The sequence below is a fragment of the Ursus arctos genome, unplaced genomic scaffold (genome assembly GCF_023065955.2).
Source record: "Ursus arctos isolate Adak ecotype North America unplaced genomic scaffold, UrsArc2.0 scaffold_18, whole genome shotgun sequence".
Lineage (NCBI taxonomy): Eukaryota > Metazoa > Chordata > Mammalia > Carnivora > Ursidae > Ursus > Ursus arctos.
In genome coordinates, this window is record NW_026622852.1 from 24,679,959 (window position 1) to 24,695,918 (window position 15,960).

General features: G+C 38.0%; 1 protein-coding gene across 2 annotated transcripts in view; it reads left to right on the forward strand.

Moving 5' to 3' along the window:
- Window positions 1-15,960, forward strand: part of UBAP1 (ubiquitin associated protein 1) — a 52,213-nt gene that overhangs the window by 19,763 nt on the left and 16,490 nt on the right. For both annotated transcript variants that reach the window (XM_026506358.3, XM_048223270.1), the window contains exon 2: window positions 6,461-6,501. In XM_026506358.3, the coding sequence (XP_026362143.2) occupies window positions 6,468-6,501 (34 nt within the window). In that variant the 5' untranslated portion in view covers window positions 6,461-6,467. The remainder of the gene's footprint in view (window positions 1-6,460; window positions 6,502-15,960) is intronic.

Below are 15,960 nucleotides of genomic sequence, written 5' to 3' on the forward strand. Positions count from 1 at the left end.
GTTAGCTCTTCATCATGGAATACATCCTTTATCATCAATAAAGTAAAACAGCTGTTACACTTCCATGAAGTATACATAGGGCTATTTAGGTGGTATTTTTACTGGTCTTAGAAACTATTGATTTATTGGGGTGCCTGGGTGGCTCAGCTGGTTAAGTGTCTGCCTTTGGCTCAGGTCATGATCCCAGAGCCCTGGGATTGATCCCCACATCAGCTCCCTGCTCAGTGGGGAACCTGGTTCTCCCTCCCCCACTGCCTGCCACTCTGCCTGCTTGTGCTCTCTGTCAAATAAATGAATAACGTCTTAGAAAAAAAAAATAAAAGAAACTACTGATTTATTCTTTTTTTTTATTACATTTTCTCTCTCTGAGGTCACACTCTTTCACTAGTTACATACTGTGTTGTTTCTGTTTAGTCCCCTTACAGGTATCTGGGGTATTTTTCCCTCTGTTGCTCCCTAGATTTTTTTTTTCCCCTAATTACAAAGTGTCATCAGTAGATATGTGCTCAATATAGAAAACCTGCAAAGCAAATAGCACAAAAGAAAAAACCAAAAGCCCCACATTGTAAACCCATCATTCAGATAAAACCACCATTGTAAGAGTATGTCTTGCCCCTATTTGTTTCCATATTCACACAGACCTACTCCCTTCTTCCAAATTCTCGGGGCCCATTAGATCTTGTTTCTGCAGGTTAGTGGCTCAAGTTTAGATTTTCCATTTTTGCTCTCTGTGAAACAGTGCTGCTCAGGACAAATCTGACTGAATAAGCAGTATTCCAGCTGAATTGAAAGAAGAAATTAATGCATAAAGAAAAGCTTACTGGGTTATTGAAATGCTCCTCAGTATGAATCTGTGTACTGTTGACCTCTGTTGTTGGCCTTCTGTCTTCAGCCAAATATGCTGATGTGCAGGAGCCAGTAATAAGGGGGCTTAGTTTTGTAAACACAGAGCTTGTGGACAGTGATAGTTCCTGAAAATAGTATCTCTGGTTAATTCTCAGACTTGAAACTGAAAGTAAGGTCTCAAACTCAGTTCAGTGTTCAAAACCATGTTCTTCACTAAAAATAAGAGTCTAAACATTCAAATAAAAATCTACATTTTGTGTATACTTTACTGGTAAAGTACTTGGCAAATGGTTTACTTTCTTCTAAGTTCTATATATAGATAGATATTTTATTTTTTAATTTTATTTTTTTATTTTTTTAAGGTTTTATTCATTTGAGAGAGTGAGTGGGAGAGAGCATGAGGTGCAGATGGGGCAGATGGAGGGGAAGAGGCAGACTCCTGAGCAGGAAGCCTGAAACAGTGCTTCAATCCCAGGACCCTACCCTGAGATCATGACCTGAGCCAAAGGTAGACGCCCAACTTACTGAGCTACCCTGAGCACTTTTAAGTTATATTTTTACCAACTCTTGTTGAGCTCTCGCTGTGTCTCAGGCAGTATGTAAAGATATATCTATATGTATATATCTATATAAAATTTTTTAAAACATCATATTCATTTGAGGTTATTATTTTATATGTGATTAGGAAAATGGTTTCCAGACTTGGATTTCATGAGTTGCTAAAATTTAAAAAGGGGGATGGGATTAACATGGTTGCCAACTTTTTATTTCCTCACTAAAGGACATCTTTTAAAAGTTACTGTGGGGGCGCCTGGCTGGCTCAGTTAAGACTTTAGCTCAGGTCATGATCTCAGGGGTCCTGGGATTGAGCCCTGCATCGGGCTCTGTGCTCACTGGGAGAGTGTGCTTGTCCCTCACCCTCTCCTTCTGCCTGTCCTCTTGGGGTACTCTCTCTCTGTCTCTCTTTCAAATAGATAAAATCTTAAAAAAAAAAAAAAGCTATTGTGTATGGTAAATGATGATACCACTTATTCTGAATATTGAATATTTAATTTGGGAACATAAATATTTTTGCTTTTCTTTATTCTACTGTTACAGATTCATGGTATGTTTAGAGTTGGCTGATTATTCAGTCTACTACCCTTTTATTGTACTGTTGAAGGAACAGAGACCCCAAAATGTCTCTGAGATCTATGAGAAAATAAAGCTTTTTCTGATGAATATAGTATAGCGTTGTATTGACATACTAACAGCCATTACATGTGTGATTGTCATATACATGTTGGTATGAATGCTAGTTGCATGGGTGTTAACTTTGGTTTTAGACTTGAAATTTGATGATTCCCAGAGCCATCTTTTCTGTAAGAGAATTTCCTGGATTAATTTGTATCTGCGGAAATTCCTGATTGCAGCTCTTGTTGCAGTATAATGTGTGACTGTGATAGCTTACTGAGATATTAAATTGCTGTGTATTAGGAAACTTTGTAAGAATGTAATTTCATGTTATAGGAATTTAATGGTATAAGAAAGGGAAGAAAGAAAATGAGACCATCAATACAGTTGCCGTGGGCTTTTCTTCCCCTGGTGAAAGGGCCTGCTCCTTGGCAGGATGTTGTTGGCATTCTCTTGGTCTGCTACCCTCCTCACCTTGCTCTTTTTCCATTCCTTATCCCATCTCTTCTGTTTCTTGCACTCTAGCTCCTCCTCTCCCTGCAGGTCTGTTCTTGTTAGGTGTTTCCCCATCTCTTTTTGTACTTGAATGTCTTTAATTACATTTGAATTTTAAGTTACGGGCTTTTCTTTCTGTAGCATTTGAATTGAAGTGGCACTGAACTGGCAAAATAGAACATTGCCGTTAAGTTCCTTGGTGCTTCAGGGACGTCTACATTTTATTAGTGTAAAAGCTTATGAGTTAAGAATGCATGCATGCAAAAAAAAAGAATGCATTCTGTTCTTATTTCTACTTAATACTTTTCCTTTAATACATGCATTCATATATATTAGTAGAAATTTATGATTACTTAGGAATTTTTTTCCCCCTGTGAGCACTTACAGTTTTACATTGGGGGCAAATGTATTTTTTTTAGTCTTGTTTTGTGTACATTTTTTACATGTTAAGTAATTCAGTCCAACTTGTAAAAACGTTTTAAAACTTGTACTTGGTGCACCTGGGTGGCTCAGTCTGTTCAGTGTCTGACTCTTGGTTTTGGCTCAGATCGTGATTGAGATCCAGTCCCATGTTGGGCTCTGCACTCAGTGGGGAGTCTGCTTGAGATTCTCTGTCTCCTTCTCCCCTTCCCCACCACGCATGCTCACACTCACTCTCTCAAATAAATAAATCTTTAATTAAAGAACCTTATACTTATTTTTCCATTTGTTTTTAATAATCATTTTTAATTGCATTACAACTTATCTTTTGAGTTTTCTATAATTTATTTAATCCTTTCCCCATAATTGAACACTTAGATTATAAAAAGGTATTATATGAAATGGTTATAATTAAATAAAATATAGAAAGTTGATAAGGAAATACAAATATGTATATGTTTCTTACTTGATTTTTCCAGGAAAAAAAAACTGACCCTAAGTAACTTTTAAAATGCTATTGGTCTTTGAGAGACAGTGAAGTTTTACGGCATAGCAGACATTAGAAAATCTTTACTGTAAGTGACCAAATATGGATTTCTTACATTCATAAGGTTTGTGGAAAACATGAGTTGCGTTCAGTGAACTATTTTAATTTTTAAAGAAGCCCCCTAGAAAACTACATTTTATCAGCTCTGTTGAGGCATATTTTTAAAGAATTTACATCCTTTTATTTAATAATAGGGGTGTACTATATTTTAATTCTCACTTATTTTTTTTAATAGAAATTTTTGCCTTGTTGCAGATAATATTTAACATGGGGGATTAAGAGGGGAGTTTTTTATTTGCATTTGCCTAACTAATGAATAATGATGTTGAACATCATCTCATGTGCTTCTTGGTTATTTGTATGTCTTCTTTGGAGAATTGACTATTCATATTCTTTTGCCCATTTTCTAGTTGGGTTATTTGTCTTTTTATTATTGAGTTGTGGTGTTATTTATGTATTTTAGATAAATCCCCTTATCAGATACATCACTCGTTAATATATTTTTCTCCTATTCTGTGGGTTGTCTTTTGGTTGAGCCTTTTTAAAAAAGCCATTAAGAATCCATTTAGGGACACCTCGCTGACTCAGTCAGTAGAGCATGCGACTCTTGATTTCAGGGTCGTGAGTTCAAGCCCCATGTTGGGCGTAGAGCCTACTTAAAAAAAAAAAAATCCATTTAAAGTTGGTGAAACTTCTTAAAATATTTGTGATGTTAGCTTCTGGGGATTGTTTGCAAAATTTTTTTTTTCAAAGATTTTATTTATTTAACAGAGAGAGATAGCCAGTGAGAGAGGGAACACAAGCAGGGGAGTGGGAAAGGAAGAAGCAGGCTCCCAGAGGAGGAACCCGATGTGGGACTCGGTCCCGGAACGCCGGGATCACGCCCTGAGCCGAAGGCAGACGCTTAAGGACTGCGCTACCCAGGCGCCCGTAAAGAAATTATTAAATAAATATCTGTTTGCCATAGAATGTTCAGAAATCGTAGAAAAATGTTATGAATTATTCCCATTCCTACCACCTAGAAGCAGCCACTTTTTATTTTATTCATTTTTTTAAAAGATTTTGTTTTTAAATAATCTCTACACCCACTGTGGGGCTCAGATCTACAACCCTGAGATTAAGAGTTGAACGCTGTATGGACTGAGCCAGTCAGGTGCCCCTATATAATACTTTCTATCCTTTATAGTCCCTAGTAGCTAGATTACTTTTCTGTTCCTATAGTTTTGCCTATTTTTTACTCCTATAGTTTGTTGTAAGTAGAATCATATATGTAACCTTTAGAGCCTGGCTTCTTTCACTTAAAATGATGCATTTGAGATTTGTGGTGGTGTTGTATCATACACCATGTACAATTCATTCATTTATTTATTTTTAAGATTTTATTTATTTATTTTGGAGAGAGTGACAGAGAAAGAAAGAGTGAGGGGGATGAGTAGAGGGAGGGAGACAAGCAGACTCCATGCTGAATGTAGAGCCCAACGGGGAGCTCAACGCGGGGCTTGATCTCAGGACCCTGAAATCAAGTTGGATGCTCAACTAACTGAGCCATCTAGGTGCCCCCGTCAATTCATCCATTTAAAGTGTATAGGGGTACCTGGATGGTTCAGTCGGAAGAGCGTGAGACTCTTGATTTCAGGGTCGTGAGTTCAAGCCTCATGTTGGAGAGTAGAAATTACTTAAATAAATAAAACTTAAAAGAAATCAGCTTGTTAATTTCTTTTAAAAAAATCCTGTGCAGATTTTAATTCTGTTTTGAATAATTTTCACAAGATAGGTACAATATACTTTTCCTTTTTTTGTTTTTTTAACTTTTGGAGGAAAATGGATTATTTTCAGTGTGATTGCCTTCCAGTGTATTGTAATGCAGGCTAATAGACAACAGACCATAAATTCATACAGCTACCTGGAATTTTTTTCCCTCTTCCAGTTTTTTTTCCTTGCTTACATTTTTAAGTTAGAGATATAAACACCCTATCAAGGGCTATAGACTGACTTTTAGGTTGAAGAGCTCAGATTATTTGTGTAAGATGGGACTTCATACCTACTTTTATAGGGGCTGAAAATGCAAAGATGTGTGGTTTATGTTTTTTTCTTCATTAAAAAAATTTTTTTTTTTAGATTTTATTTATTTGAGAGAGAGAGTGAGAGCATGAGCACAAATGAGGGGAGGCAGAGGGAGAAGCAGACTCCCCGCTGAGTAGGGACCTGACGCCGGGCTCGATCCCAGAGTCCTGGGATCATGGCCTGAGCCGAAGCCAATGCTCAACCGACTGAGCCACCCAGGCGCCTACCCCTTCCTTCACTTAAAAAATTTTTATACTAATTAAACAGTATAGAAGATTATATGTCATTCATTCCCCACTTACTGTTAGAGTTAGTTCAGCAAAAGGTCTATATTTGCATAACTGAATAAAATGAGATATTTTTCTTAATCCGTTATTAACAGATTTGTAGTTTGTATCAAAAAGGTATGTGTTTGTAATATTTTCCTTTTGATAGTCCACATATAAATTGGTCAATGACTAGTATGTTACTCTTCTCATATATATACACACACACATTTATCTTTTTATTATTTATTTTTTTAAAAAAGATTTTATTTATTTATTTGTCAGAGAGGGACTGGGCAAGCTGGGGGAGTGGCAGGCAGAGGGAGAAGCAGGTTCCCTGCTGAGCAAGGAGCCCGATATAAGACTCGATCCCAGGACCATGACCTGAGCTGAAGGCAGACGCTTAACCGACTGAGCCACCCAGGTGTCTCCACGTGCACATTTTTAGAACGTGCAGATTTTAGAAATGTTTAACTTTTCTCTAGAAAACTAATATCTCCTCCTTTCTCCTTTCTTTTTTGAGATTTTGGGACTGAGAAGTTTGAGGACTGTATTCTGGTTTCTTTTTTGTAGTCTCAATTTTCTCATAATGATTTGTTTATATATCCTCAGAACATAGTGTGCCTAAAAATATTTCTTTGTTTTTTAGGTTCTAAATGGCTTCTAAGAAGTTGGGTGCAGATTTTCATGGTAAGTGAACTGTTAGATATCATGATTTAAGTTATGATTTGATCAGAGGATTTGAAATCACTTAACGTTGTTTAAGTAAGTGCCCCTTTTTGTTTATTTAAGTGAGGAGCTTGAGAAAAAGTTGTACAACAGTGTAGCATATACATTCCAGTGGATTTCAGGTAAATTAATATTAAAGTATTGAAATGAATAGTTAAATTTTAGAAGCTCTGTGGTTATTGTACTTGAAACCACCAGAGATGATAGGGAGCCTACTGATTTTTATTGTTCTTCAGCAGTATTTTGAAGTAGTTACATTCCCTTTCTTACTCTCTGGTCATAGCTCTTTGTCATCTCAGGTGTGAAAAACTCTAAACCTTTAGTTAATAATGTTTTGTTTTAGTGTCCATCCCTGTTGTCCTCTCTCCCTGCCTCACAGTGGATAGGAAATAATTACTACAAATAAACTGTGAACAGTAATTACAGAAATGTTAGTAAGAGTAATGACAATTTTGCATTTGAAACGAATAGTTTATCATTCTTTTCTAAGATACGACCTTTCAAAATTGAATACATTAATAAACTTTATTATCGCATTTGGGAGGAATGGAGGTGCCTAAGAAGTTAAAGTTAGGTTCTCTTTTCATACAGTAGAAGATAAGAATTAAATACCAGAAATATCCAAACAATACAGTTATTTTAAAAGGGTTTTTGGGGGCACCTGGGTGGCTTAGTCAGTTAAGCGTCAGACTCTTGATATCTGCTTAGGTCACGATCTCAGGGTTGTGAGATCGAGCCCTGCTTTGGGCTTTGTACTGGGTGTGGAGCCTGCTTAAGATTGTCTCTCTCCTTCTCCCTCTACTTCCCTCTGCCCCCCCCTTAAAAAAAATGAGGTTTTTAAAGCTAATCTTCCATTTTAAAAATCATGTCACTGTAAGAATGATTTGCCAGACCGCTTGGCAACATATCTTGGTATGCCCTTCTGCTTGCTTGATCAGGCTGCAGCAGCAGTCGCTGGGGTTCTAACTTGCTTATATGTTTTCTATAATAGTTTAGTATTTTGAATTATCATTGTGTATATGCTTACATATATCAGTTGTATGTGTTTTAACTCCTATTGGAGTTACGTCAGTAACACTCTGGAATTTGGATTCTTTATAGCAGGTCAGGCATCATATCTGCCAGGTAAGCTATCTCCTGTTGTCGAAGGATTATTAGACAGTACTTTCAAAGTATTCAAATGATAGAGGTAGATCTGAAGTTGCCTCTGGATCACTTTTTTAAGGAAAAAGAGGACAGAGCAAAGGACAGAGGAAAGACCTGGGGAGAGAAAATAGCAAACAAGAAAAATGTAAACTTATTTCGAAAGATAAGCTATATATCTTGACTCTTTGGGAAGTCCTTTTTGACTGGAGTGAAAATGTGATGGACCCCAGGGTATGTGTTCCAGCTTTATAAACAGTCCAGAGAGAAGATTTTAATTTTGAAGTTATCTGATTAATAACTTTTTTTTTTTTTAGAAATTCCTTCATCTCCTTACATTCCTCACCAAAATTTTGTTAAGTGGTAAAACATTCTACCTGAGTAAAATTTGAGAAAAGATTTCCTTCCTTCCTTCCATCCTTCCTTCCTTCCTTCCTTCCTTCCTTTTTTTTTTTTTTTTTAAGGTGGGGCTTGAACTCACAACCCTGAGATCAAGACCTGAGGTGAGATCAAGAGTCAGATGCTTAACCAACTGAGCCACCCAGGTGCCCCAAGAAAAGATTTTTTTTCTTTCCCTTTTCAGTTTCTTCTGCTTTAAACTGCTGAGCTCCTCCTTGAATTTCTATAGCTTTAGAGTTTTTAGAGTAAAGAATCTTATTTTTAGATATTATGTAGTTTAAGGAATAGAAATTAAAGGAAATAGGCAAAAAAAAGATTGGGGGAAAATAGCAATCTTGTTGGCATCTGAGTGCAGGAAATCAAGTTCAGCCTGGTCTTACAGGGCTGAAATTAGAAAGCCAGGAAGCTAAGGCTCTTACTCCCTCCATCTCTCAGGAAGCTACATAGCCTTTCCTTACTGCTTTTCTCAGAGGGTGTGCTCCATTTTTATTCTTCTGTTTATAGACTTGCTTTCTTGGCCTACTTGTGTAGAGTGCATAGGGTAAAAAATGGCCACCCTCCCATGATGGTGCTGCTTACTACTTGATCTTTCAGTTTAAGTGGCTAGCATCATATAGTTTAAAGTTTTTCTATCTTTTGGCCAAGGGAATATCTGATTGGTACAGCCTAACTTATAGGCCTGTGGATTGATTCTTCCTAAGGTAGATATTATCTGACTGGCCCATCGGGGTTAGTGGGTGTATGTGTGTGTATAATTCTTCCAAGGCATTTGGGGTGTGGACAAGGAAGTAACATCTGCCCTTGTGACTGAATATTAAATTGCTTTTATTCTTTTTAAATATTTGGGCTGACTAGCTCCTGTGCTATGACCTTCAAGTTCATTTTTTTTTTTTAAGATTTTATTTATTTATTTGTCAGAGAGAGAGCACGTGCGCACACTGAACTAGGACCCCAGTGGGACTCAGTCCCAGGACCCTGGGATCATGACCTGAGCTGAAGGCAGACGCTTAACCAACTGAGCCACCCAGGTGTCCCTCAAGTTCATTTTTTTCAACTAAGGATGAACTTCTACTGTCATTAATAACTACATATCCCCAAGGAACAGAATAAGAGAATATAAGCAATTAATCTTCAAAGACTTTTAAAAATATTGTTCTTGTATTATATTATGTAAATTGCAAACCCTTGGCTCAGTTTAAATTAGGCCTTTCTGGGAATCTGGTGTTTTAAAATGTTAATTCTCTTTAGCTTTTAGCTTATTTTCTACTTCATCTAAGAAAAAAGTTATTTTCCAGAAGTGACTTTTTATTTTTTATTTTTATTTATTTATATATTTATTTATTTATCAGAGAGAGAGAGAGCGCACTAGCAGGGGAAGCTTCAGGCAGAGGGAGAAGCAGGCTCCCTGCTGAGCAGGAAGCCCGATGTTGGACTCAGTCCCAGGACCCTGGGATCATGACCTGAGCTGAAGGCAGATACTTAACCAACTGAGCCACCCAGGCGCGCCAAGAGAGACTCTTAAGCAGGCTCCAGACTCACTGCGGCGCTTGATCTCATGACCCTGAGATGATGACCTGACCTGAAATCAAGAGTCAGTCGCCTAATTGACTGAGCCACCCAGGTGCCCCCAGAAGTGTGTGTGTGGTTTTTTTTTTAGGAGTTTATTTGAGAGCGAGAGAGAGCATGAGCCAGGGGGAGGGGCAGAGGGAGAGGAAAAGCAGACTCCCTGCTGAGCAGAGAGCCCTATTCGGGGCTTAATCCCAGGACCCCAAGATCATGACCTGAGCCAAAGGCAGATGCTTAACCTACTGAGCCACCCAGGTGCCCCAGTTTTTAAAAAGTGGGTTTTTAAAAACGTTTCAACAGGGGTGCCTGGGTGGCTCAGTTGATTAAGTGTCTGCTTTCGGCTCAGGTCATGATCTTGGGGTCCTGGGATCAAGTCCTGCCTGGGGCTCCCCACTTAGCAGGAAGTCTGCTTCTCTCTCTCCCTCTACCCCTCCCCCCTGCTTGTGCTCACTCTCTCTTGCTCTATCTCAAATAAATAAAATTGAAAAAAAAAGTTTCACCAACTTCTTTTAATATCTGAGAAAATGCCTTGAGATTCTAATTTAGGAAAAAAACAAGTCTGTATAATCAGATAAAACTATTTAATAAAACTAAACTCTTTCTTTTGAAAGGCCAGACTGTCCTATTTATGAGCATTGAGCTAGCTAACTTCTAAGGGAGGTTCATTTTACCCTTGGTTTAATTTCTCCTAGGATATTGAAATACTTTTCCTGCTGAGTGATAGATAAAGATGTTTTATTTTAAATTGTTTTTAAATTTGATCTGTTACTGCTTTACAGTGTAATGTAAAGAAGTTGGGCATCATTTAATCATTGCTCCCCTCCCCCCACCGTCTTTCAAGACTTTCTCTTTGTTTTCAGCATTGTTACTATGATGTGCCTTGGTGTGATATTCTGTGTATTTTTCCTGCTTGAAGTTAGCTAAACTTCTTGGATCTTTGGGTTGATATCTTTTATCACTCTGAGAAAATTTGCAGCCATTATTTCTTTTCACATTTCTTCTGCCCCATTATTTCTCTCTTATCCTTGTGAGACTCTAATCATACACGTATTAGGCTGTTTGATATTGTCCTAAATATCTCTTAAGGTTCTGTTCCATTTTTTTCTTTCTTTCTTTTTTTTTAACCCATGTGTTTCAATACGATTAATTTCTTTTGATCTACCCTCGGGTTTTCTGGTTCTTACCTCTGCTAAGAGGTAATGATTGTCAGGATAGCCTGGTAATGAACTGTCAAAAATTGTCTTCTCTGATACTGCATTTTTCATTTCTAGCATTGTTGCTTTGTCTCTTTATATTTCTGTCTCTTTTTGAAATTCCTCATGTGCTCACACATGTTCATCTTTTCCATTAGATCCTTTAATATATTTATTATAGTTATTTTAAACCTTTCTCATAATTTCAGTATCTTTGCTATCCCTCAGTTTGGGTCTGATGACGATCCCTCTCTTAATGATGGATCACATTTTCTTGCTTCTTTGTGTGTTTTATTTTTGATTGAATGCCAGCCATTGTATATTAAAAAGCTGATTTTGTAGGTTATCTGGCTTTTGTTGTTAGGGTGTGAGTAACATTTTCTTGTGACTTCACATCCTATAGCAGATATCTGTAAAATTTTATGTGTGTCTGTCTACATGTATGTCTTTTTGTCCATCTAAGTTTTATTTATCTTTCGTTTCTGTATCTATTCATCTGTCTAACTTAATTTTATCTATCTATCTATTTATTTAAGAGCAGTGGGGTGCACGCACCGGCAGGGGAAGGGGCAGAGTGAGAGGGAGAGACTCTTAGGCAGACTCTCCACTGAGCACAGAGTCCCACATGGGGCTCAGTCTCACAACCCTGAGATCATGACCTGAGCTGAAATCAAGAGTTGGATGCTTAACCTACTGAGCCACCCAGGTGCCCCTTATCTAAGTTTAAAGCCAACTTAATGGCTTTAAGGTAGTGATACTTAGTCATGGAATTGTATTTTTCACTAAATTTTAAGTTTGGTCTTTACTGTTATTCTTTTGCAAAAACTTCGATTTGAATCCTCAATTTGAATTCACAGTAAAACCTGAATTAAGCATAATCTAGTTTCTACCCTCCATTAAGAATTCATCTCTCCTCTTCCCCGAAATTGTAACTTTTATTCAGGAAAACATGCAGATGACAAAATTATAAGCATATCAGCAATTCAGAAAGAAAGAAATCACAACGAAGCTTTCCCAGAATTTATCCTGAGATATTACATTTTCAGCCCAGTCTGTTCCACTGTGGCATAATGCAGAGTAATGTGCAGAACTGTGCCAGCGCCACAGCCACAGTCATCAGAGATGTACTTACTTTCTTTTTTGAAACTGAACTTAAGAAAGTGGGGTCAGACATTTTAGAAAGATACTCAATAATGAAGACTGAAACTAAAAAGTATTTGGGGTAAGCTGGAAATTTGTTAGTCACAGTGTTTAATTCTCTGGGCCGTGCAGTTAATTGAGTTTTATTAAATCTATTTAAAAAATAAGGTGTATTGAGAAACAAGAGAAATTGATGTCTTTAATGTATATTTTGATATATTGGATAAAAATGAATAATTTTTAAGGCATAGTCAGTTATATTTGCAAAATGTATTCTTTTTTTTTTTTTTTTAAAGATTTTATTTATTTATTCGACAGAGATAGAGACAGCCAGCGAGAGAGGGAACACAAGCAGGGGGAGTGGGAGAGGAAGAAGCAGGCTCATAGCGGAGGAGCCTGATGTGGGGCTCGATCCCATAACGCCGGGATCACGCCCTGAGCCGAAGGCAGACGCTTAACCGCTGTGCCACCCAGGCGCCCCAGCAAAATGTATTCTTTATAATCCTCATAGCATCATCATTAATTATACTACGGTAGTCCCTGTCCATTCAAAAGGTTGCTTGCCTTGTTGCCATCTCTTTAAATGACCTTTTTTTAAAAAAGATTTTATTTATTTATTTCTTTTTTAAAGATTTTATTTTTAAGTAATCCCTACAGTCAGTGTGAGGCTCGAATTCCCAGCTCCAAGATCAAGAGTCATGTGCTCCACCCACTGAGCCATCCAGGTGCCCCTAAAAGATTTTTTTTTTTAAGAGAGAGAAAGAGCGTGCACCAGGAGGTAGGGTGGGGTGGGGAGGGACAGACGGAGAGGGTGAGAGAGGATCCCAAGCAGCCTCCATGCCCGGTGTGGAGCCCTGTGGGAGCTCTATCTCATGACCTGGAGATCATGACCTGAGCCTAAATCACGAGTTGGATACTTAACTGACTGAGCAACCCTAAACGATTTTTTAGTTTTAAGTAATCTCTACAGTCAGGAGTCCCATGCTTTACGAACTGAGCCAGCCAGGTGCCCCTAAATGCCTTTTTGCCCTTTATTCCTACCCCCTCTCCCCAATAATCGCATAACTGTTGGCTCATTCCCTACTAACAAAGTTTAAAAGACTAAGACCAGGGAAGGTTAGAGGATGTGCCAAATCACCTTGGCATTAACTTTTTGTTAGTGAAATGAAATTGCTATTTAAAAGCAGAAACCTGTAATTGGTGTTAAGGAAGGGAAACAGCAGTTGTTTAAAGGTATAATACTTGATCCGTCTGTTCCTAAGCCAGGGGCTACTTCGGTTTACAGAATAGAAGTCATCAGTGTATACAGCACTGTCAGTTTCCTAACTGAAAGGTGGGCAAGGAAACTGAACACCCCTTGAAAGATATTCTCATTTGGCTCAGCTATCTTAAGTATGTTATTTTTTGTAGATAATTTTCTCCCTCAGTTCCCATCACCATTCTACAGAACTGTTCATTTAAGAAAATTTTGTTAGTTTTAGTGTGGGTGGTTGGGTTTTCTTATATTTGTATGCCATATATATTTGTGTTATTATGGGTAGGATTTTTTCAGTGTGTGTGCATGTGTGTGTTATAATTAACCTATTTTGAATGAATAAACATTCTGAAACAAAAGACTTAATTTTGTGATTGTTAACTTGACTGTAAACCTTTCCAGTGCTTCTTAGAAAATGCTAGTTTCAGCTTTGTCTCCTATCAGGACACTAGCTAAAGTTAAAATCTAACTTTCAGTAGAATTTGAGCACCTGTTTTCATGGAAGACAGATAATTTTTTTTTTAAATTAGAACTTTGCTTTTAATTTATATAATATAAAGAATTTTTAAGTGAGAGGTTTTAGCGTTGTAACCAGTACTTGGTTTTTTTGGCAAGCTGTGATGATACCTGATACTTTGGTGGGGGAGCACCTGGTATATTTTTATGAGTAGCCTTGCCATTTTAGGTAAATCATTTTGAATTTTAGTAAGTGTTAATTGAATGTGAGTTAGCAGAGGGGTGAGAGTTAAATACGAAAGAAGTATAAGACCGTGTCTTCTGTAGTTGTTCTTATCGCGCATCTTAGCTGCCAGTTATTACGCTGAGATTGGGAGGTTATATGAACCGTTGAGCCCTTCTTAAGGGACACTCAGATTCTCACTCATTAAGTGTCTAGGTGGAGTATAAGGAAACTATTCATACAGAGTGGTAAGACCTGAGGTGCTGCTATGAACTGGGTGTTCTGAGATTGTGAAGGGAGTTGTTCTTAAGCTCATTCTTAAAGGACTAGAAATAATCAAGTAAAAAAGGGTGGGAATCTGAGAAAATAGTACTTCCAAAGATATGACCAACTAAGAAACTGTCCTAGAGTGTTAATAATTATGGTTATTCCCCAGAAAAATTATTAAGTTGAGTACAGTTGTGAATTTAATTTGCTCGCTGAGTGGGAGATACATACAGTGTTTTAGTTCTGGCTAGAAGATCTGGAAAGCAGAGACCCCAGCCCCCAAGGGTGCAGGTAGAGGCCTTCTTTCTGTTGGAGGGTTTCAGGTGTGTCAGGTGTATCATTTACCTCAGGAGATGGGAATGATGAGAAGATTTCAAATATATCTTGAGTTTGTTAAGTCTTGATATCTATTAGTTTTTAGAAAGGGAGAGAAGCCATCTTCATGGAAGAGGTGTAATTGTATTTTTCAGTCCGTGAGCATTCAAGAAAATATACCAGTGTGAGACCCAGAAGCAATCTTTTTTTTTTTTTAAGATTTTATTTATTTGAGAGAGAGAATGAGAGAGAGCACAAGAGGGGAGGAAAGGGAGAAGCAGGCTGTCCACTGAGCAGGGAGCCTGACACGGGGCTCAATCCCAGGACCCTGGGATCATGACCAGAGCTGAGGGCAGACGCTTAACTGACTGAGCCACCCAGGTGCCCTAACAATCCTTATTTTACTAGCTGTTAATAGTTATAAAGCAGGAACTATTTCATTGTCCATGATGATTCTGCCAGTAAGTTAGCCCCAAACCTGGTCCAGAAAAGCAACCATGTACAATTGGAAGTGTATAGCTAGTGAGAGTCACGTATAAGAGCCACTCTCGTTTTGTTTGACCCTTTAAATCAGTGATAATGTCCTGGTCTTCTCATATGATTCAGCTGTTGGGCAGAGAGCCTACAGGGAGTTAAAGCAGTTAAGTTGTATATGGTTTATGTCTCCTGATAATCCTGTTCTGATTCCCATGGTCTTGTCTGGTTTTCCCGTTCCCTCCCTTCCTCCCTCCTTCCCTCCCTTCCTTCTTTCCTTTTTTCAAAGATTTTATTTACTTATTTGAGATAGAGAGCGAGCTCGAGCAGGGAGGAGGAGCAGAGGGAGAGGGAGAAGCAGACTCCCCGCTGAGCAGAGAAGCCCAATGTGGGACTTGATCCTAGGACGCTGAGATCATGACCTGAGCCAAAGGCAGACACTTAACTCACTGAGCCACCCAGGCGCCCCTGGTTTTCCTTTTTTTTTTCATAAGTGCTGTGCTTCTTGAATATTTCCATGTCTGCTGCAGAATATAGTCTTAAAAATGTAGAGTAATTCTTTGTATTGATTAGAAAGATTCTTTCTCAAGTAGAGAAATCCTAGTCAAAGAGGTTCTTTTGTGGAGGTTCTATCAATTCATCAATATTAGGTGCCTGATGCATGTAGGTTTTGACAGTACATCAGTGAATAAAGTAGACTTAAATACTTGTCTGCAAGGAGCTTACATTCCATTGGGCCAGACAGACAGTAAGTATAATTTAAAAATGAATTATTTAATATGTTAGAAGGTAATAAGTGCTGTGGTGGAAAGGATAGCTGGTAATATGGGAGTACTGCAGTGAGGATCAGGTAGTTTTAAACCGGGTGGTCAGAGTAAGCTTCATTGAGAGAGTGACATTTGAGCAAAGACTTGAAGAAGGCGAAGGAGTAAGTCACATGAATATTTAAGGGAAGAACATTCCAGATAGAGGGAGCAGCCACTGCAGAC